General features: G+C 47.6%; 1 protein-coding gene across 5 annotated transcripts in view; it reads left to right on the forward strand.

Moving 5' to 3' along the window:
* The window catches only part of LOC121004674 (collectin-43-like), a 240240-nt gene that overhangs the window by 42250 nt on the left and 173618 nt on the right, over positions 1-24372 (forward strand). For 4 of the 5 annotated variants that reach the window (XM_040436949.1, XM_040436950.1, XM_040436951.1 and 1 more), the window contains exons 4-5: positions 11829-11918; positions 12035-12079. In XM_040436949.1, coding sequence (XP_040292883.1) covers positions 11829-11918; positions 12035-12079 — 135 coding nt within the window. The remainder of the gene's footprint in view (positions 1-11828; positions 11919-12034; positions 12080-24372) is intronic. The other variant, XM_040436952.1, reaches the window with a different exon arrangement.

A 24372-nucleotide genomic window follows, 5' to 3' on the forward strand; every position in this document is an offset into this window, starting at 1 on the left:
ACATTTCTATTCAAGCAAATCTGTACTGTTTTAGCTGGTCAAGTTATTTGTAGTGACCGTAAAAGCACACTTTTTTTTCTGGGTTGAAAAACTATTCCCAAATTTGCCATTCTCAAAATAACTAGTTTCTGGTATTTGAGGCCTACTTGAAATCTATCCCAAAAAGGATATCTTACATTGAAGGTATTGATAGTGTCATTCAGAAAAACCTAAGACACACGCTACCGTGCAGATAGAAGTTTGATTCTGAGATTAAACCTTAACCTGTCACACAGTGCAAAAAAAAAACAGGTCTCACATTTCTATTCAAGCAAATCTGTACTGTTTTAGCTGGACAAGTTATTTGTAGCGACCGTAAAAGCACACTTTTTTTTCTGGGTTGAAAAACTATTCCCAAATTTGCCATTCTCAAAATAACTAGTTTCTGGTATTTGAGGCCTACTTGAAATCTATCCCAAAAAGGATATCTTACATTGAAGGTATTGATAGTGTCATTCAGAAAAACCTAAGACACACGCTACCGTGCAGATAGAAGTCTGATTCTGAGATTAAACCTTAACCTGTCACACAGTGCAAAAAAAAACAGGTCTCACATTTCTATTCAAGCAAATCTGTACTGTTTTAGCTGGTCAAGTTATTTGTAGTGACCGTAAAAGCACACTTTTTTTTCTGGGTTGAAAAACTATTCCCAGATTTGCCATTCTCCAAATAACTAGTTTCTGGTATTTGAGGCCTACTTGAAATCTATCCCAAAAAGGATATCTTACATTGAAGGTACTGATAGTGTCATTCAGAAAAACCTAAGACACACGCTACCGTGCAGATAGAAGTCTGATTCTGAGATTAAACCTTAACCTGTCACACAGTGCAAAAAAAAACAGGTCTCACATTTCTATTCAAGCAAATCTGTACTGTTTTAGCTGGTCAAGTTATTTGTAGCGACCGTAAAAGCACACTTTTTTTTCTGGGTTGAAAAACTATTCCCAAATTTGCCATTCTCCAAATAACTAGTTTCTGGTATTTGAGGCCTACTTGAAATCTATCCCAAAAAGGATATCTTACATTGAAGGTATTTATAGTGTCATTCAGAAAAACCTAAGACACACGCTACCGTGCAGATAGAAGTCTGATTCTGAGATTAAACCTTAACCTGTCACACAGTGCAAAAAAAAAACAGGTCTCACATTTCTATTCAAGCAAATCTGTACTGTTTTAGCTGGTCAAGTTATTTGTAGTGACCGTAAAAGCACACTTTTTTTTCTGGGTTGAAAAACTATTCCCAAATTTGCCATTCTCAAAATTGTGGTGAACGGGAACAATGAGGAAAACATCTAATAAGGGACGCGGACGTGGACATGGTCGTGGTGGTGTTAGTGGATGCCTGATTCTCTGCTATGACATGAAGACAGATTCTGTGCTGACATAAGGCCAGATTCTCTGTTACGGGACCTCTCTCCTCTGCCTGGGTGCCGGAGCCTAAATGTGTGACAGTGGCCTGTTCCAGTGGTGGGTGACGTGAAGCCTGATTCTCTGCTATGACATGAAGACTGATTCTGTGCTGACATAAGGCCAGATTCTCTGCTACGGGACCTCTCTCCTCTGCCTGGGTGCCTGGGCCTAAATGTGTGACAGTGGCCTGTTCCAGTGGTGAGTGACGTGATGCCTGATTCTCTGCTATGACATGAAGACTGATTCTGCGCTGACATAAGGCCAGATTCTCTGTTACGGGACCTCTCTCCTCTGCCTGGGTGCCTGGGCCTAAATGTGTGACAGTGGCCTGTTCCAGTGGTGGGTGACGTGATGCCTGATTCTCTGCTATGACATGAAGACAGATTCTGTGCTGACATAAGGCCAGATTCTCTGTTACAGGACCTCTCTCCTCTGTCTGGGTGCCGGGGCCTAAATGTGTGACAGTGGCCTGTTCCAGTGGTGGGTGACGTGAAGCCTGATTCTCTGCTATGACATGAAGACAGATTCTGTGCTGACATAAGGCCAGATTCTCTGTTACGGGACCTCTCTCCTCTGCCTGGGTGCCTGGGCCTAAATGTGTGACAGTGGCCTGTTCCAGTGGTGGGTGACGTGAAGCCTGATTCTCTGCTATGACATGAAGACTGATTCTGCGCTGACATAAGGCCAGATTCTCTGTTACGGGACCTCTCTCCTCTGCCTGGGTGCCTGGGCCTAAATGTGTGACAGTGGCCTGTTCCAGTGGTGGGTGACGTGAAGCCTGATTCTCTGCTATGACATGAAGACTTATTCTGTGCTGACTTAAGGCCAGATTCTCTGTTACGGGACCTCTCTCCTCTGCCTGGGTGCCTGGGCCTAAATGTGTGACAGTGGCCTGTTCCAGTGGTGGGTGACGTGATGCCTGATTCTCTGCTATGACATGAAGACTGATTCTGCGCTGACAGAAGGCCAGATTCTCTGTTACGGGACCTCTCTCCTCTGCCTGGGTGCCTGGGCCTAAATGTGTGACAGTGCCCTGTTCCAGAAGTGGGTGACGTGATGCCTGATTCTCTGCTATGACATGAAGACTGATTCTGCGCTGACATAAGGCCAGATTCTTTGTTACGGGACCTCTCTCCTCTGCCTGGGTGCCTGGGCCTAAATGTGTGACAGTGGCCTGTTCCAGTGGTGGGTAACGTGAAGCCTGATTCTCTGCTATGACATGAAGACAGATTCTGTGCTGACATAAGGCCAGATTCTCTGTTACGGGACCTCTCTCCTCTGCCTGGGTGCCTGGGCCTAAATGTGTGACAGTGGCCTGTTCCAGTGGTGGGTGACGTGAAGCCTGATTCTCTGCTATGACATGAAGACTGATTCTGCGCTGACATAAGGCCAGATTCTCTGTTACGGGACCTCTCTCCTCTGCCTGGGTGCCTGGGCCTAAATGTGTGACAGTGGCCTGTTCCAGTGGTGGGTGACGTGAAGCCTGATTCTCTGCTATGACATGAAGACTTATTCTGTGCTGACTTAAGGCCAGATTCTCTGTTACGGGACCTCTCTCCTCTGCCTGGGTGCCTGGGCCTAAATGTGTGACAGTGGCCTGTTCCAGTGGTGGGTGATGTGATGCCTGATTCTCTGCTATGACATGAAGACTGATTCTGCGCTGACAGAAGGCCAGATTCTCTGTTACGGGACCTCTCTCCTCTGCCTGGGTGCCTGGGCCTAAATGTGTGACAGTGGCCTGTTCCAGTGGTGGGTGACGTGATGCCTGATTCTCTGCTATGACATGAAGACAGATTCTGCGCTTACATAAGGCCAGATTCTCTGTTACAGGACCTCTCTCCTCTGTCTGGGTGCCTGGGCCTAAATGTGTGACAGTGGCCTGTTCCAGTGGTGGGTGACGTGAAGCCTGATTCTCTGCTATGACATGAAGACAGATTCTGTGCTGACATAAGGCCAGATTCTCTGTTACGGGACCTCTCTCCTCTGCCTGGGTGCCTGGGCCTAAATGTGTGACAGTGGCCTGTTCCAGTGGTGGGTGACGTGAAGCCTGATTCTCTGCTATGACATGAAGACTGATTCTGCGCTGACATAAGGCCAGATTCTCTGTTACGGGACCTCTCTCCTCTGCCTGGGTGCCTGGGCCTAAATGTGTGACAGTGGCCTGTTCCAGTGGTGGGTGACGTGAAGCCTGATTCTCTGCTATGACATGAAGACTTATTCTGTGCTGACTTAAGGCCAGATTCTCTGTTACGGGACCTCTCTCCTCTGCCTGGGTGCCTGGGCCTAAATGTGTGACAGTGGCCTGTTCCAGTGGTGGGTGATGTGATGCCTGATTCTCTGCTATGACATGAAGACTGATTCTGCGCTGACATAAGGCCAGATTCTCTGTTACGGGACCTCTCTCCTCTGCCTGGGTGCCTGGGCCTAAATGTGTGACAGTGGCCTGTTCCAGTGGTGGGTGACGTGATGCCTGATTCTCTGCTATGACATGAAGACAGATTCTGCGCTTACATAAGGCCAGATTCTCTGTTACAGGACCTCTCTCCTCTGTCTGGGTGCCGGAGCCTAAATGTGTGACAGTGGCCTGTTCCAGTGGTGGGTGACGTGAAGCCTGATTCTCTGCTATGACATGAAGACTGATTCTGCGCTGACATAAGGCCAGATTCTCTGTTACGGGACCTCTCTCCTCTGCCTGGGCCTAAATGTGTGACAGTGGCCTGTTCCAGTGGTGGGTGACGTGAAGCCTGATTCTCTGCTATGACATGAAGACTGATTCTGCGCTGACATAAGGCCAGATTCTCTGTTACGGGACCTCTCTCCTCTGCCTGGGTGCCTGGGCCTAAATGTGTGACAGTGGCCTGTTCCAGTGGTGGGTGACGTGATGCCTGATTCTCTGCTATGACATGAAGACAGATTCTGTGCTGACATAAGGCCAGATTCTCTGTTTCGGGACCTCTCTCCTCTGCCTGGGTGCCTGGGCCTAAATGTGTGACAGTGGCCTGTTCCAGTGGTGGTTGACGTGATGCCTGATTCTCTGCTATGACATGAAGACTGATTCTGCGCTGACATAAGGCCAGATTCTCTGTTACGGGACCTCTCTCCTCTGCCTGGGTGCCTGGGCCTAAATGTGTGACAGTGGCCTGTTCCAGTGGTGGGTGACGTGAAGCCTGATTCTCTGCTATGACATGAAGACTTATTCTGTGCTGACATAAGGCCAGATTCTCTGTTACTGGACCTCTCTCCTCTGCCTGGGTGCCTGGGCCTAAATGTGTGACAGTGGCCTGTTCCAGTGGTGGGTGACATGAAGCCTGATTCTCTGCTATGACATGAAGACTGATTCTGCGCTGACATAAGGCCAGATTCTCTGTTACGGGACCTCTCTCCTCTGCCTGGGTGCCTGGGCCTAAATGTGTGACAGTGGCCTGTTCCAGTGGTGGGTGACGTGAAGCCTGATTCTCTGCTATGACATGAAGACTGATTCTGCGCTGACATAAGGCCAGATTCTCTGTTACGGGACCTCTCTCCTCTGCCTGGGTGCCTGGGCCTAAATGTGTGACAGTGGCCTGTTCCAGTGGTGGGTGACGTGATGCCTGATTCTCTGCTATGACATGAAGACAGATTCTGTGCTGACATAAGGCCAGATTCTCTGTTTCGGGACCTCTCTCCTCTGCCTGGGTGCCTGGGCCTAAATGTGTGACAGTGGCCTGTTCCAGTGGTGGGTGACGTGATGCCTGATTCTCTGCTATGACATGAAGACTGATTCTGCGCTGACATAAGGCCAGATTCTCTGTTACGGGACCTCTCTCCTCTGCCTGGGTGCCTGGGCCTAAATGTGTGACAGTGGCCTGTTCCAGTGGTGGGTGACGTGAAGCCTGATTCTCTGCTATGACATGAAGACTTATTCTGTGCTGACATAAGTCCAGATTCTCTGTTACGGGACCTCTCTCCTCTGCCTGGGTGCCTGGGCCTAAATGTGTGTTAGTGGCCTGTTCCAGTGGTGGGTGACGTGATGCCTGATTCTCTGCCTTGACATGAAGACTAATTCTGCGCTGACATAAGGCCAGATTCTCTGTTACGGGACCTCTCTCCTCTGCCTGGGTGTCTGAGCCTAAATGTGTGACAGTGGCCTGTTCCAGTGGTGGGTGACGTGATGCCTGATTCTCTGCTATGACATGAAGACAGATTCTGTGCTGACATAAGGCCAGATTCTCTGTTACAGGACCTCTCTCCTCTGTCTGGGTGCCGGGGCCTAAATGTGTGACAGTGGCCTGTTCCAGTGGTGGGTGACGTGAAGCCTGATTCTCTGCTATGACATGAAGACTGATTCTGCGCTGACATAAGGCCAGATTCTCTGTTACGGGACCTCTCTCCTCTGCCTGGGTGCCTGGGCCTAAATGTGTGACAGTGGCATGTTCCAGTGGTGGGTGACGTGATGCCTGATTCTCTGCTATGACATGAAGACTGATTCTGCGCTGACATAAGGCCAGATTCTCTGTTACGGGAGCTCTCTCCTCTGCCTGGGTGCCTGGGCCTAAATGTGTGACAGTGGCCTGTTCCAGTGGTGGGTGACGTGAAGCCTGATTCTCTGCTATGACATGAAGACTTATTCTGTGCTGACATGAAGCCAGATTCTCTGTTACGCGACCTCTCTCCTCTGCCTGGGTGCCTGGGCCTAAATATGTGACAGTGGCCTGTTCCAGTGGTGGGTGACGTGATGCCTGATTCTCTGCTATGACATGAAGACAGATTCTGTGCTGACATAAGGCCAGATTCTCTGTTACGGGACCTCTCTCCTCTGCCTGGGTGCCTGGGCTTAAATGTGTGACAGTGACCTGTTCCAGTGGTGGTTGACGTGAAGCCTGATTCTCTGCTATGACATGAAGACTGATTCTGTGCTGACATGAAGCCAGATTCTCTGCTATGGCATGAAGAGACTGATTCTGTGCTGACATGAAGCCAGATTCTTTGCTATGGCATGAAGAGACTGATTCTCTGCTGACGTGAAGCCAGATTCTCTGCTATGGGACCTCTGTCCAATTGATATTGGGTCATTTTTATTTTTTTAATTTTTATTTTAATTCATTTCCCTATCCACATTTGTTTGCAGGGGATTTACCTACATGTTGCTGCCTTTTGCAGCCCTCTAGCTCTTTCCTGGGCTGTTTTACAGCCTTTTTAGTGCCCAAAAGTTCGGGTCCCCATAGACTTCAATGGGGTTCGGGACGAAGTTCGGGTCGGGTTCGGATCCCGAACCCGAACATTTCCGGGAAATTCGGCCGAACTTCTCGAACCCGAACATCCAGGTGTTCGCTCAACTCTACTTAGGAAAGCTAATTTGAAAATATCTTTCCCAGAATCCCAGAGGGGTGTTATCTAGCTTACAATACTCCACACATGTACTACCTACACTAGACACTTTCTGTAATGAGAATTTGCCCAGAATGAGTAATTGCCCAGAAACATGGTAGTACTCTAGGCTATCTCTAACAGAATCTGAATTTTTTGTTAAATTTGCAATTAATTCCAAAACAATAAAACTGATTTATATATACCATCATATATAAAAGAAAAATCACAGAAAATAATGCACTAACACAATAGATGCAAACATTATATGTAGATAAAGCCCTCATTCTGATATGATAAAATCTGAGACTCTCGGCCAATATATCTTATCTGTTTCTGTGATTTTTTTTACTAGTTTGTTCTATACTCTTGAAGGAGGTGAATTTTCTTTTAGTCCCCTTTCACACTAGCGAGTTTTCCACGCGGGTGCAATGCGTGACGTAAACGCATTGCACCCGCACTGAATCCAGACCCATTCATTTCAATGGGTCTGTGTAAATGAGTGTTGTTTTTCATTCATCACTTCTGCGTTGCGTGAAAATCGCTGAATGTTCTATATTCAGTGTTTTTGAAAAAGGCATCCTGAAGCAAGTGTGGATGAAATGAGTTTTTTAACTGATGGTTGCTAAGATATGTTGGTTGTAAACCTTCAGTTTTTTTATCATGCGTGTGAAAAATGCATCAAAACGCATTGCACCCACGTGGAAAAAACTGAACACAATTGCAGACAAAACTGACTGAACTTGCTTGCAAAATCGCGCGATTAAAACTGAACACACCCTGAACGCATCCGGACCTAAACCGTCACGCTCGTGTGAATGGGGCCTTATAAATGTAGCCATGCACATCCGCATATTCATTTGTCATATCGTGCAGGATGTTTTTTATTTTTTTTGTTTCTGTGATTTTTTACTCGTTTATATATACCCTCACCTACTGTGTCCTTCCTCCATACCTTGTTATTTGTAAGCTGTCACGGGCAGGGCCCTCTCTCCTTCTGTACCAGCTTGTAAGTCGTCTTGTTCATGCTTATTGCAATTGTCTGTATTAGATAGGTACCCCTTTTCATATGTACAGCGTCATGGAATGAATGGCGCTTTAATAACAATATATATACACTGCTCAAAACAATAAAGGTAACACAAAAATAACACATCCTAGATCTGAGTTAATTAAATATTCTTCTGAAATACTTTGTTCTTTACATAGTTGAATGTGCTGACAACAAAATCACACAAAAATAAAAAAATGGAAATCAAATTTTTCAACCCATGGAGGTCTGGATTTGGAGTCACACTCAAAATTAAAGTGGAAAAACACACTACAAGTTGGAACTTTGATGTAATGTCCTTAAAACAAGTCAAAATGAGGTTCAGTAGTGTGTGTGGCCTCCACGTGCCTGTATGACCTCCCTACAACGCCTGTGCATGCTCCTGATGAGGTGGCGGACAGTCTCCTGAGGGATCTCCTCCATGACCTGGACTAAAGCATCTGCCAACTCCTGGACAGTCTGTGGTGCAACGTGAAGTTGGTGGATAGAGCGAGACATGATGTCCCAGATGTGCTCAATTGGATTCAGGTCTGGGGAACGGGCGGGCCAGTCCATAGCATCAATGCCTTCGTCTTGCAGGAACTGCTGACACACTCCAGCCACATGAGGTCTAGCATTGTCTCGCATTAGGAGGAACCCAGGGCCAACCGCACCAGCATATGGTCTCACAAGGGGTCTGAGGATCTCATCTCGGTATCTAATGGCAGTCAGGCTACCTCTGGCGAGCACATGGAGGGCTGTGCGGCCCTCCAAAGAAATGCCACCCCACACCATTACTGACCCAATGGCAAACCGGTCATGCTGGAGGATGTTGCAGGCAGCAGAACGTTCTCCACGGCGTATCCAGACTCTGTCACGTCTGTCACATGTGCTCAGTGTGAACCTGCTTTCATCTGTGAAGAGCACAGGGCGCCAGTGGCCAATTTGCGAATCTTGGTGTTCTCTGGCAAATGCCAAACGTCCTGCACAGTGTTGGGCTGTAAGCACAACCCCCACCTGTGGACGTCGGGCCCTCATATCACCCTCATGGAGTCTGTTTCAGACCGTTTGAGCAGAAACATGCACATTTGTGGCCTGCTGGAGGTCATTTTGCAGGGCTCTGGCAGTGCTCCTCCTGTTCCTCCTTGCACAAAGGCGGAGGTAGCGGTCCTGCTGCTGGGTTTTTGCCCTCCTACGGCCTCCTCCACGTCTCCTGATGTACTGGCCTGTCTCCTGGTAGCGCCTCCATGCTCTGGACACTACGCTGACAGACACAGCAAACCTTCTTGCCACAGCTCGCATTGATGTGCCATCCTGGATAAGCTGCACTACCTGAGCCACTTGTGTGTGTTGTAGACTCCGTCTCATGCTACCACTAGAGTGAAAGGACCGCCAGCATTCAAAAGTGACCAAAACATCAGCCAGGAAGCATAGGAACTGAGAAGTGGTCTGTGGTCACCACCTGCAGAACCATTCTTTTATTGGGGGTGTCTTGCTAATTGCCTATAATTTCCACCTGTTGTCTATCCCATTTGCACAACAGCATGTGAAATTGATTGTCACTCGGTGTTGCTTCCTAAGTGGACAGTTTGATTTCACAGAAGTGTGATTGACTTGGATTTACATTGTGTTGTTTAAGTGTTCCCTTTATTTTTTTGAGCAGTGTATATATATACACAGGAGAAAATTCAAAAAGCCAGCAGCACTCCAGTAAAGTCAAAAAATCAACGTGGTTTATTCACCCAGTGTCAAATAGCAGCGACGTTACAACCGCTTGTTGTGGTCTTTCTCAAGCTATGTGAACATGTGTTAAAACAGCAGTATATAAAGGTGTACCAATTCATTACATAAAATATCCAATTAAAATAAAAACAATCACAATTCATAGGAGCTATGTTTAAATAAATATATACTCATTAACATCAATGTGAAATTACATATAATACAGATAAAGTGACAGTGCCTCGTGCCAAAATACATAGTACATGACAAAAGTGCATGATCAAATATAATTGATAATTAAAAATACAAGTGTTCCCAATGTGTGGTGTTGATTAAAAACAAAACAAGTTGGTAAACTGTGTCAGCCGAGCATCACGGTCTCGAGAGCATCCACATTCAGTTAATGCGCATGCGCAAAATTGCTAGATCCAGCGATATCCCAGGCGCAAAAAACTCTATGGAAATCTCAACAAAGATGCCCAAATCTGAGGATATCTACATGTGCGCATGTCTGAGCAATGGTTGCCACCCAAAACAAGGTCATGTGATCATAGTCACATGATCCAGATCAAAACAAGTAAACATGGTCACTAATACATACAGAATCACAGCGACTGACAGCGAATCTAGACTGTGTCAGCAGTCATTGATTCACTAATGGTAGGTGGTGGAGACGCCGCCATGGATCCCCAGGGCCAAGCTTCCCCCCAACTTCCTACACGCTGTATAGACCCAAAAGTGATCAAAGTAAACTAATATAAAACGCAGGATTGAGAGTGTCTCACAGTCAAAACCGACCAGGTCAGCAGTCAGGTCATCACTGTTGTAGAGAGGCGAAAGCGTTGGCACGGGTCACCGTGTCAAACCGTCAACAGCGGCCCAAAAAGACTTTGAACAAATCCAAACGTATGGCAAATATAAATAGAAAACGGACATAGTGTAACCCCTGGATCAGGGGGAAACACCATCCCAATATTTCCAGAGAATGTCACAGATAGTCATATGTACAGGTGGACAAAAAATTGCAATTTACAGCATGACACATGTATAGTACTATATAAACGTGGCCATCCTATAATTGTTGACAATATATAAAAAAAAACGGAATGTGGATAGCTGGTGTAAGGCCGCGATGCTCGAATCATCACACCGGATGCCCACTGGAGTTGTAACTCGTAGCTGAATCTAAAAATAATTTTATAAGAAAGAGAAATTATTACTCATTGTATAATATACTTATAAACTATAAGTCGAGTTGTTTACACACATGTCCAAAAGGACTACACCAGGGAAGGAGAACAACACGACACATGGGGAGAGATACCACTAGTTCACCCTGAAGTCAACGTTCAGGCCGTTTGGTTTAAGTGTCTTCAAAGTTAATATCCAAAATAATTCTCGCTTTTTAAGGAGAGCTTTCCTATCACCACCACGTCTGCCCATCTGTACCTGCTCCAATACACGAAACCTCAGGTCTTTTTCAGAATGACCTGCCAATGTTTGGAGACTGGCAAATCCATTTTCTCCTTCCTAATGGAATATCTATGTTGGTTTAAACGTGTTTTGACATCCCACATGGTCTCTCCAACATACCACGCCTCACATGGACATGACAGTAGGTAGACCACGTGGGACGAATCACACGTCAAGTATTGAGCAATCTTGATTGTTTTATTTGTCACTGGATTAAGGAAGGAGTCCCCCTTGAGCATGAGGCAACAATTCACACAGTGGTAGCATGGATAGCAACCAGAGTGACCTCACAGTGGTCCTGTTGCTGCCCACATCAGACCTGACTAATCTATCACCCAAGTTCCGCCCCCTACGGTAGGAGAAAAGTGGGTGTATCCGAAACTCCTCAATCTGAGGAAAACTGTTACCAAAAATCTTCCAATGTTTTCTGATGACAGACGCAATTTGCGGACTGTCAGCCGAATACTGTGAGATAAAAGGAATGCGTATTCCTGGTTAGTGTCAACCCGCAACCTACTCTCTGCAATGAGTTTCTTGGGATACCCTCGAACTGCAAATTTCTTGCTCATTTCCATAAAACATAAGTCCCTGGTGGATTTATTCCTCACAATCCTCTTAACACGAAGGAATTGGCTGTAGGGTAATGTCTGAACCATGGAACGTGGGTGGTGGCTAAGCGTAACAAAGTATTCTCATCAGTATTTTTTACATACAAATCAGTGGTTAAACCCTGTCCATTGACCTGAACCTCTGTATCCAGAAATGTTCGTTTTTTTTTATATATATACATATATTCACTTTTCTCTAGGTCCTCCTGGAGCAGCAGGAACACCAGGAATGAGAGGCAGCACTGGACCACCAGGAAAACAAGGACCTAATGGAGATCTTGGACTAACTGGTAAAGGGGTTCCTGAAAATATTCTTTCAGATGTGTTCTATGTAACATAGAAATATTCTACTTGACTATTATATTTACACTTCCAAATAATTTTACTTTTATGCTTATCTGCATAGGATTACCTGGGCAGAAAGGTGAAAGGGGAAATAATGGATCACCAGGTATGTATTATTATTATTATTTATTAATAGAGCGCCATTCATTCCATAGTGCTGTGCATATGAAAAGGGGTATACATACATAATACAGCATAATACAGACAATTGCACTAAGAACAAACAAGATGAGTTACAAACTGGTACAGAAGGAGACAGGGCCCTGCCCGTGAGGGCTTACAATCTACATGGTATGGGAGAAGGACACAGTAGGTGAGGGTGAAGTTGGTCATGGCGGTATAGAGCCAGCAGGGTCACTGGTTGTAGGCTTGTCTAAAGAGGTGGGTTTTTAGGTTTCTTTTGAAGGATTCCACTGTAGGTGAGAGTCTGATATGTTAGGGAAGCGAGTTCCAGAGTGTGGGGGATGCACGGCAGAAATCTTGGAGGTGATTGTGGGAAGAGGTGATAAGAGGAGAGGAGAGAAGGAGGTCTTGTGAGGATCAGAGAGTGAGTGTGGGGATGTATCGGGAAAGTAGCTCAGAGATGTAGGGAGGGGACAGGTTGTGGACGGCCTTGTATGTATTTGTTAGTATTTTTAACTGAATTCGCTGGACAATGGGGAGCCAGTGAAGGGATTGGCAGAGGGGAGAGGCAGAGGAGTAACAGGGTGAGAGGTGGATTAGTCGGGCAGCAGAGTTGAGGATAGATTGAAAGGGTGCGAGAGTGCTCGATGGAAGGCCACAGAGGAGAATGTTGCAAGCATTTTTGCAGATTCAAAGTTAAGAAAAGCGAGGATGCAGGAGGTGTTTTTGAGTTGGAGGTGACTGGTGGAAAGGGCTTGGATGTGCAGTCGGAAGGAGAGGGCAGAATCCAAGGTCACTCCAAGGCGGCGGACTTAGCTGACCAGGGAGAGTGTGCTGCCATTGATCGTGATAGATAGGTCTGTTGGGGGGGTTGAGCAAGATGGTGGAAAGATGATAAATTCTGTTTTATCCATGTTAAGTTTTAGAAAGCGAGAGGAGAAGAAGGATGATATAGAAGATAGACATTGTGGGATTCTGGATAATAAGGTGGTGATGTCTGGACCAGAGAGGTAGATTTGTGTGTGTCATCAGCATAAGAGTGATACTGAAAGCCATGGGACTCTATGAGATGTCCCAGGCCAAAAGTGTAAATAGAGAAGAGCAGGGGTCCTAGGACAGAGCCTTATGGGACACCGACATAGAGGGAATGAGACGAGGAGGTGGTGTGAGAGTGGGAGACGCTAAACGTCCGGTCTGTGAGGTATGATGTGATTCAGGAGAGGGCCAGGTCAGTGATGCCAAGAGATTAGAGAGTTTGTAACAGAAGGGAGTGGTCGACAGTGTCAAAGGCAGAGGACAGGTCAAGGAGAAGGAGGACAGAGTAATGTTTTTTGGTTTTGGCTGTTAGTAGGTCATTGGTGACTTTGGTAAGGGTAGTCTCAGTCGAGTGGTGGGGTTGGAAGCCAGATTGTAGCCGGTCAAAGAAGGAACAGGAGGGGAGAGGACAGTTCCGAATGGACATGTTGTTCAAGTAGCTTTGAGGCATACGCAGGGGTGGGATTACAATTTTTAAGAACAGGTTCCCTACTCAATGGCAAATACGCGGCGTCACGACACATGTTTACATATACATACACAATATATATGAAACACACATACACATAAACACCCCATGTATACACTACACACACATACCACAAAACTTTTAAAAAGCCTAAGGAGCTAAACTATCAAAGTTAAAGTTTTTTTTTACAGCGCTGGCCCACACTTCTAACTCCTCCCAATGTCTATCTGTACATGTCCCAAGCCTGCTTAGTCTCCATTGTGCCCCCCACACAGTAGTTATGCCAGATCTGGGATGGTTGGGAGGTATGCATACATAAACAGACTATATAGACACTACACTCATATAATCACATATACAATATACACCATACAGTATATAAATGACCCCTAGGCTACATTTACAGTAGATTTACCTACACCATATACATTTTTTACACATTTGTACCTAGCACTAAATACATATTTGCATACATATTATATTCTGTGCTATCCAGAATACAGCACCACATACCTCTTACATCAAGTGACTTCTCCTCTGATGCAGACCTTCTCTTTCTTCATTTTCTCCTTTGAGAGCAGACCGCCATGATGATTTTTCACCCATCTCTTGTCTCGGCAGTTTGACAAAAGACATCTTAGGTTCCTACTTTTCTATCATCCTCATACCTTCTTAACAACTCACCTGCCACCTTTAATAATAATAATAATAATAATAATAATAATGTGCACTAGTTCAAAAATGCTCCCATTCTGTGTGCCAGAACAAAAAATTCCCTCAGTGCCCCCAGTTGAGCTTATGTCCCCTATAATGTGTGCACAGTGGCGTACCGCCAATATAGGCAGACTACGCCGTTTCTATGGGGCCCGCAGCGCAGGGGGGGCCTGCAGCGCACGGAAGACCCCGCCCCCTCCGTTTATTTTAGCTAAGTAAGCAAGCAATACTACTACTAGTGCAATCGTACACACACTGTGGGCGGCGCAGGGCCCGCGGCACTTGCCTTTGATCGGCGGGGCCTCCCCCTCCCCTATTAACCTGGCCAGCCTGCAGGTGTGTTCTAATTTTCACACTGGCCAATCAGTGCAAGTCAGCAGCACAAAGAGGCAGCTGCTGATTGGCCAGTGTTTGCGGGCAGCAGGGGCAGGCGCCGGACCGCCGGTCATACACTGTACTGTACACATTCAGTCTCTCTCTGAGTCTGTCTGACCTGAGCGACGAGTGAAGTAGGCAGCTGCCTGGCTGCACCCTGCATCGATCCCAGTCCCAGCCCCAGACTGAAGGACTGCCTGCCCGCTCCTGACTGGACACGGTTGGTGCCGGACTGCCGGTGGTTTGTTATATTGGGAAGGGTCCCCACTCCCCAGCCAGGAATGGAATGGATAGATAGGTTAATGCAGGCTGCAGCATTGCCAGGCAGCAGCAAGATAACTCATAGGGAGGGGGGGCCCATAGAGGACAGTCTGCTTTCCTCCTACTCTGTCCTGTATGGGCCCCCCCCGAATCCTCTATGACCCCCCCTAATGACCCCATTACCCCAAAATGTCCAGGGGGGAGGAGTAGGAGGAAAGCACACTGTCCTCTGAGCCTCCCCCCCCCCCGAGTCCTCTATGAGCCCCCAACCCCTAATGCCCCCCTAAAATGCCAGGGGGGGGGAGGAGTAGAAGGAAAGCACACTGTCCTGAGCATTTTGGGGGGCATTAAGGGTTTGGGGGGCTCATAGAGGACAGTCTGCTTTCCTCCTACTCTGTCCTGTATGAGCCCCCCCCCTGAATCCTCTATGAGCCCCCCTTATGCCCCCATTACCCCAAAATGCCCAGGGGGGGAGGAGTAGGAGGAAAGCACACTGTCTGTCCCCTATGAGCCAACCCCCCCCCCCCCCCCGAGTCCTCTATGAGCCCCCCAACCCCTAATGCCCCCCAAAATGCCAGGGGGAAGTAGAAGGAAAGCACACTGTCCTGAGCATTTTGGGGGGCATTAAGGGTTTTGGGGGCTCATAGTGGACAGTGTGCTCTCCTACTCCTCCCCCCGGGCATTTTGGGGGGGCATTAGGGGTTGGATAACCCCTCTAACTCCTTTCTGCTGATGCTGACAGTGCACATAGCCACCAATCATATTCCCCCAATTCCCCCACCCCCCAACACATCAGTCACCTTTGTGGGTGGGGGGGGGGGGGATATGATTGGTGGCTGTGTGCACACTCAGCATCAGCAGCAAGGAGTTAAAGCAAGTTTTTTAAGTTACTTTAACAAAGTTGGTTAATAAAAAGATTTGTCCATAATGGTTTCAGTAGGCCATGTATACAATTCTTTAATGGAGGTGTGGCATCGGAGGAGCCAGGACAGGAGGTGGGATGGGCCAGGGGTGGGTAGTGGGCGGGGTTAGGGTGCCCAATTCAGATTCTTGCTATGGGGCCCAGTGATTTATATGTACGCCCCTGTGTGTGCAAATATAAAACACCCCTATATAATGCGCCCAGTAAATGCTCACATAGTGCTTCTCTCCTTTTCCCCATAGTGCTTCCCCATAGTGCCCCCATAATGTGCCAGTATAAGATTCCCCCATAGTGTCCCCCAGAATGTGCTAGTATAAATGCTCCTTCTTAGTGCCCCCATAGTGTGCCTATATAATATGCCCCCATAGTGTTCTTCCTCCCCTCCAACACCATAGTGTCTCCATAATGTGCCAGTATAAGATGCCCCCATAGTGTTCCCTATGTGCTAGCAATGCCCCCAGTAGATGCCCCCATGTGCCAGCAATTCCCCCAGTAAATGCCCCCATAGTGTCCACATGTGCCAGCAATGTCTCCAGTAGATGCCCCCATAGTATCCACATGTGCCAGCAATGTCTCCAGTAGATGCCCCCCATAGTGTCCCCAATGATGTGCCAGTAGATGCCCCCATAGTGTCCCCATGTGCCAGCAATGTCCCCAGTAGAGGCGCTCATAATGTCCCCATGTGCCAGCAATGCCCCCAGTAGATGCCCCCATAGTGTCCCCCATGTGTTAGCCATGCAGCCAGTAGATACTCCCATAATGTTGCATATGTGCAAACAGTGCCCCCAGTTTCACCACAGAAAAGCAAAAAAAAAGAAACCACTTACCTCCACCCTGTCAGCGATGCGATGCAGGCCTCTTCCGGCCTGTGTCCCACGCTGTATGGCTCAGGCGGCACAACTTATGCCAGCAGCCTATCAGAGGAACAGGGAAGGGAGATGCCTCTCCCTTGCCCTGCTGCAGTGTTCATCTGCATCGCCGTCCTGAAGACGGTGATACAGATGAATGTAGGGAGAGGAGCAGGGGTCAAGTCCTGGGAAAAAAAATGTGTGGGAACTCACCCAAGATCCACTGCCACCCAGACCCCCCCCCCCCCCAAAAAAAAATAATAATATATATATATATATATTTTGCAGAAAATTCAGGTCAACATAAAACATAAACAAAAACTGGCCTCAGGGGTGCTGGCTGGCATGGCCTCAGGGGTGCTGGCTGGCTTGGCCTCAGGGGTGCTGGCTATCTTAGCCTCAGGGGTGCTGACAGGCTTGGCCTCAGGGGTGCTGACAGGCTTGGCCTCAGGGGGTGCTGGCAGGCTTGGCCGGGCAGAAGGAGTGTGGGAGGATGTGAGGCCTTTTTTCTCCAAGCTGCTCCGGAAAAAAAGTATTTTTCATTATGACTCAGGTCAGACCACCAATCAGACCCCCAATGTTAATTAGACCTCAGCTAACAGCCCCAATAAGACCCCCAATGTTAATAAGACCCCAACAAGACCTCAGATCACACCTCAGCTCAGACCCCAATATGAATGACCCCAATCAGACCTCAGATAAGAGCCCCCATGCCTCATAGCAGCCCCCAGTAGCCTCATAGCACCCCCCAATAGCCTTATAGCAGCCCCCAGTAGCCTTATAGCAGCCCCTAGTAGCCTCTCACCAGCCCCCAGTAGCCTCTCACCAGCCCCCCGTAGCCTCTCACCATCCCCCAGTGCCTCTCCACCAGTCCCCAGTGCCTCTCCACCAGCCCCCAGTGCCTCTCACTAGCCCCCAGTGCCTCTCCATCAGCCCCCAGTGCCTCTCCATCAGCTCCCAGTGGCTCTCCATCAGCCCCCAGTGCACCCTTCCAGGTATTAAAATCATTGGTGAGCAGTGCGCCCTCCCCCCCTCCCCGGTATTAAAATCATTGGTGGGAAGTGCGCCCTCCCCCTTCCCTTCCCCAGTATAAAAAAATAATAATTGGTGGGCAGTGTGCCCCCCCCCCCGTAATCATTGGTGGGCATGGCGCCCTACCCCCCCCCCCCTCAGTATTAAAATCATTGGTGGGCAGTGCGCCCTCCCCAGTATTCACCATGGGAACGCCTCGGATTTAAAGTATACCATCGAATCTGTTTTCTCCAATCTGATGGTATATTTTAACTTCAAGCGTGTTACCTACAGAGGACCAGGAAGCGGTGAGTACAAAGCCTTCACCGCTTCCTGGTCCTTTTGCCCTGAAAGGGAACGGAGTTCCTGCAGGACTCGAGCCCTGGAGATGAGCGCTTACACAATGCAAGTGCTCATCTCCCGCCGCACCGGATCAGGATTCAGCCGGGTCTCCGATCCGGCTGTAATTTTAACAACCGGATCTGTAGAACCGGAGCGAACCGGCTGAATCCCATGCCTGGGGTTAGTGATAGGTTGAAGAGATGAATTAGGGCTGGGATAAAAACTGTGGTGAGGTTAGGGATGAGGTGGGATGGGATTGGGTCAAGTGCACAGGTGGTGAGATGTGATCTGGAGAGTAGAGTGGAGAGTTTTTCTTCTGTAATGGTGGAGAAGTGGGTTTTGGGAGAAGAGGACCGAGCAGTTGTGTAGAGGGTCTGTGGGGACTGTGTACTGAAGCTTTCTCTGATGTTGACTACAGTATCTTTTGTTTGAAGTATGTGGCAAAGTCCTCAGCTGAGATGAGGAGAGGGTGTGCGTGCTTGGGGATGGAGAAGGGAGTTAAAAGTGTTAAAAAGTTGTTTAGGGCTCTAGGACAGGGAAGCTGGTGGAGTAGAGAAGTCAGGGGCAATTCAGACCTTGTTCATTGTTATAAGAGTCAATCTGTCAGCATTTTTAGTTGACAGGCGGATGTATAGCCAAACCATTATAGTGGTATAATGACGCCAGTAAGTATAATCCTATAGTTCCCTGATTTTAATAAGCATATAACCCTGCACTTTTAAAATAATAATTGGTCTGGGCCCTAACATGGCTGTTTTGGTCTGAGCCCTAACATGGCTGTTTTGTAATAACATTTCTGGAGCATCTATTCTCTATGTTGTACCATTGCTCTATTATCCTTCTAGTTTGTGAACGAATTGCCAGCAGTTTGCAGTAAAAGTCCAACTGGGTGTTACCAGTTGAGGGTGTGTCCCTACACAGTATGCCACTGGCAGCACTGACTAGATAGTGCCAGACTGTGGAGGGACACACCCACGACTAGTCACACCCATTTGTACCTTTATTAAATACTTGTTACTGCATGGGTAATGCAAGTAGATACAAAAGCAGATATGACAGTCCTCTTAAAAGGGGTTAGCTGCTTTCCTATATTGTTGACCTGTCCACAGGATAAGTCATCAATATCAGATCATAAGGAATCCAACTCCCAGCACCCCAGCCAATCTATTCACTGTTGAACTTCTCACCATAAACATTTAAGTCAGCTGGTGTACAGGTAATTGCAGCTCCTCCATCCTATTCACTTTAATGGGAAGGAGCAGACAAAGTGGAAGAGCTGCAATTATACCTAGGTACTGGAAGTTGGGCCCCAGCCGATCTGATATTGATGACCTATCGTGATCGGTCATCAGGATAGGAAACTGGCCAACCCCTTTAGGAGTCTTTTTTTTTTATCAATGTCTTTTGAGACATATTTCCTTATATTTATTTATTATTTAGCACTATATGTTTTTGCACAGTGGCTTCTAACATTATGCAGGTTATTACTGAAAATTAATTGTGAAGTGGTTGTTTCCAACATTAATTATACTGATTGTAGGTGGCAGAATTGCACTGTTGGCGGGGTCATTAATTTTCCTCGAAGAGGATGTTTTGGTATAAACAGTAATGTGCTTGGGTAGAGAATTAATTTTCTCCAGTGGATAGCTAGATGAATTTTAGTAATTCCTTGTGGGTGTTGTACCCACCATGTTCAAAGCAAGTGTTCACTTCAGAGGCAGGGTGTGATAGGGTGACACTGAGATAATACACTGAATCTGAAGTGTTTCTTTCAAAAAAGAAAACAGGAAAAAGAAAATTCCCGTTTAGCACTTTGCCATATATGTAAAAGTCTGAACTATTAAAATATGTTATTTATCTTGCATGATGCTCGAAAGTAATCCAAATGGTACCAATTAAAACTACAGCACACTCCACAAGAAATAAAAAACAAGCCCTCACACAGATACATTGATGGAAATAAAATAATGATTAAACCTGTCACTATGAAATGCAGTGCATGCAGGCAGCATGCCTACAATTTGTATATTTAATTTCTGCTCTGAGTTCAGTTGTACATGTGGGGGTCTTATCAATGATTGTGTATACGGTATGCAGAGATAGCTGTCAGTCACTGATAAGATGCCCCCCGTGTACAAGTGAACTCAGAAAGTACAGAGATTTAAATGCATAAAGTTACAAGTTATAAGAAGGGATGAGCGAACCCAAGCCGGAATGTTCGGGATCGTACCGAAGATTACTGTGTCCAGGTCTGTGTTCAGATTTTAAATAAACTTGTTGAAAGGTTGCAGCAGAAATCCACAAGCTTTTAAACTGTGGGAACTTGGGAACTTGGAAGCCATCACAGTGATGCCTAGTATTTGCCCTGCAAACAAATGCCAGATCACTTGTTGTGCAGCTATTCTGCTCTGACTATTGTAGGGACAGGATGCTGCTGCACTCCTAACAATGTTAGGTTTTTAATGTCGCTCTGTGGGTGACCTATAGGTAGTGATGAGCGGACTGGTGGATGTTCGGGTTCGATTGTTTTGGTCGGAAATTGTTTCAAAGTTCTGTTTGGGTTCCGAACCTGACCTGAACTTGATCCCAAACACTGAAACCCATTGAAGTCAATGGGGATCTGAACTGGAGATGAAAACTGGCTGTAAAAAAAGTCATAAAAAGGGGTCTGCAAAAGGAACCAAAATGGTGGTAAGAGCAGTACAATTGCCCTGCAAACAAATGTGGATAAGGAAATTACTTTACATAACATAAAATACATAACAATAAAAAATAATAATCTTTAACCAAGAGGCGGAGGTCCAAGTAGAGTAGGAAGTTAAGGAGGCTGTATACGTGGTTGTGTAGGTGGAAGAGGTGGAGTAGGTGGAGGAGGAAGCCAACACTGTTTTTGTAGGGGTTTTGTTCTTTAATTTTATTAAATTTGTCTGTTAGCCTTTTTTTGGGGTGCGGCTGGAAGAGGCGGAGGAGACGGAGAAGGTAGCCAACACTTTTTATTATTTATTTATTATTTTTCATTAATTTTCTTTGTTTGTTTTTTGGTTTGTGGAGGCCCCAATACATTGGGAAATAGTGAAGAGAACGCACAAAGTGCGCTGGAGTATAAGAATGGCTGGGTGCAGCCGATATACCTCTCTACTCTGCCAAAGGTACAAACAAGTCCTGTGGGATCCCTGCAAGGCTCATTTGAATGAACGTGAGCTTGTCCACGTTGGCTATGGACAGGCGGATGCACCTATCTGTGATCCTCCTCCACCTGGAGCTTCCACTGAGCCCCGACTGTCAAGTGGGAATGCCATTAGTAGCGTGTCTACCAGCGTGCGCTTGTACTCGCACATTTTCTGATCAGGCTCCAGTGATGGAAGTAAGGACAGCACCTTGTCCAGCAGGGTGGCCACCCAGTACTCAGCACTGAAAAGAATGAGGGCAACTCGATGGTCATTGCGCAGGCACTGTAGAATGTAGTCGCTCATGTGTGCCAGGCTGCCCAGAGGCAACAGCAAGCTGTCCTCGGTGGATGATGTATTGTCTGTGTCCTTTGTATCTCCCCAGTCACGCTCCAGTGATACTGTGAGCTGATTTGAGTGCCAACCTGCTGAGAACGCAGATCCTCCTCCTTCTCATCATTATCATCCTCCTTATCCTCCAAAACTGTCCACCTGACCGCTGTTGGTGGAGGAACCCACCCTCTGAGCCAGCTGTGGACAACTGGCCTGATAACCATGGGAATGATCCCTGTTCCTCCTCCTCTTCCTCCTGTGCCACATCCTCATCCATGATTGTCCGAAGCAGTTTTTCAAGGAGACATAGAAGTAAGATAGTAACGCTGAGGATGGCCATGTTGGTAGAGTACTCGAAACAGCACAAAACAGCACACACATCCCGCATGGAGGTCCACTTGCTGGTAGTGAAGTGGTGCTGTTCCGCAGAGTGACTCACCTGTGTGTGCTGCATCTGAAACTCCACTATCGCCTGCTGCTGCTCGCACAATCTCTCCAGCATGTGCAATGTGGGGTTCCACCTTGTGGGTATGTCGCCTATGAGGCAGTGAGTGGGAAGGCAGAGGTTACACTGCAGAACAGACAGCAGGGTGAAAAAGCCGAAACTGCGCACAGATGGCCTGCACTTTCTGCAGCAGCTTTGACATGCCGGGGTAATTTTTCAGGAACCTCTGCACCACCAAATTCAGCAAATGCATCAGGCAAAGATGTGCGTCAAATCGGCTAGGCCCAGAGCTGCTACGAGATTTTTCCCATTGTCGCACATCACCAGGCTGGGTTTGATGCTCAGCGGCACCAAACACTCATCTGTCTGTTCTTCAATGCCATCCACAGCTCCTACGTGGTGTGGGACTTTTCTCCCAAACAGAGGAGTTTCAGAACAGCCTGCTGTCGTTTCCCCCTGGCTGTGCTAAAGTTGGTGGTGCAGGTGTTGCACTGATGTGATGAGAAGGCGGTAGAAGAGGAACAGGAGGAGGAAGGGGAGGAGGAGAAGGCGCCAGGAGGCACCAAGTAATGCAATCCTTGATGGTGGTAGGACATACGTCAAACCGCTTGACACTTCAGACTCAGCCACCACTACATTTGCCCAGTGGGCAGTTAGGGAGATATATCCTTTTTGCCTGTGCGTACTGGTCCACGTATCAGTAGTTATTTGTACCTTGCCACTGATGACGTTGTGCAGCGCACACCTGATTTTTTTCCACCACTTGTTTGTGCAGGGTAGGGACAGTCCACCTGGAAAAGTAGTGGCGGCTGGGAAACACGTACCGTGGGACAGCCGCTGTCATTATGTTTTAAAAACTGTCCGTCTCCACCAGATGGAATGGCAGCATTTCAAAGACCAGGAATTTGGAAATGCTGGCATTCAGTGCCAGGGCTCTCAGGTGGATGGTGGGGGGGGGGGGGGGGGGGGGTTCCTCCTCTGTCTCTTCAGTGTTTGGGGACACTGGTGGTGGTGTTGTTGTCACATCCTCACTTTGATAGCCCTGTCGCTCTAGATAGGGAGGAAAGGCCGAAATCACAGAAGAAGAGGGAGCAGGAGGAGCCGCAGATCTGGTGGAGGTAAAATTTCCTCACTTAAGGGGGAAAAAATTCCTTCCCGACATCAGTGAAGTAAGAGCCGGTATTTTCAGGTGTCAGCGGCAGCTAATGCTGATTGATACTTTGCTATTTTAGTATGGCTGTATAGCTGATCCAGGACGGCTCTTACTGGGAGTAATCAAAGTAATGGATGGGTGACTACTCCCCACGTTCCAGGCCGAGTCTTGACTGGCGTAAAAAAAAAAAAAACAGCCAGCAGTGTCAGCTGGGAGTGATTACCTCTCTCTCACAGAGGAGCTTATCCCAACTACCAGAGTGAGTCCCCACAAAAAAAAAAAATTATATGTATTAAGGCAATTTGCCTGGATTTGTGGGAGGGGCTGAGTTCCGCCTCCAGCCTATTTAAGGCACTCCCCTTACCTGGCTCCTGCACCGTCTGAGGTCTGAGCTTTTGGAGAGGAAGTCGCTTGTGGAGTTACTGAAGAGTTACTTGCGAGTTGCTGAGTTTGTGGAAGTTTTTCGTTGCCATCAGTGTTCTGGATTTGGAGCATTCCTGTTCCATTCGTCCTGCTTCACCCGGTTCACTGTGGGTCGCGTTTGCCCGATAAACTGTGAGTCATCCACACGGTACAGCACGGGCCTCACTGTTTTGTCCCCTGTACCAATTCATTTCATTTCACCATCGTCGCACTCATGTCACGTTTTTCTCGCTTACAAGTCACTTGCCATTTCATGTCTGTCATGCCTTTTTGGATTATGCATAGGGATACAACTACACAGTAGCCCTACTCCAGTCACCAACCCTGCAGTAAGCCAACCCAGGTTATTGTTCCTGTGCTTTTACCTCCCATTCCAGTTCTCATTTCTATCACCACCCTGCAACTCACTTACATTCGTGCCCCCCCCTTTTCATGTCAAGCAGCCATGGCCAGAAGTTCACACACTTGCTCACATGACCTTCCGTAGCACACAGGCCACACTGCACACACCCTCCCTTCATGGTCAGCACCGCTCGATATGCGCCGCTGACAGGGCCCCCTCTGCCTCCGATCGGATCCTCCGCCCTCCTGGCACGCTGCCGATGGCGGCCGGCCGCGTCTACATGGCTGGTGTGCGCACGTGTGGCCGGCGGTACTGCGCATGCGTGGCGGATTCCGGCAGCGCATGCGCAGTATCCCGATGGGCGTCCGCCGCCGCAGCCAGTACAGGGAGCCGCCGGCGGCGCTGTCCGGCCTCTCGGCTAGCCGGCGGAGCTCC

Source organism: Bufo bufo, chromosome 6 (assembly GCF_905171765.1).
Source record: "Bufo bufo chromosome 6, aBufBuf1.1, whole genome shotgun sequence".
Taxonomy (NCBI): Eukaryota; Metazoa; Chordata; class Amphibia; order Anura; family Bufonidae; genus Bufo; species Bufo bufo.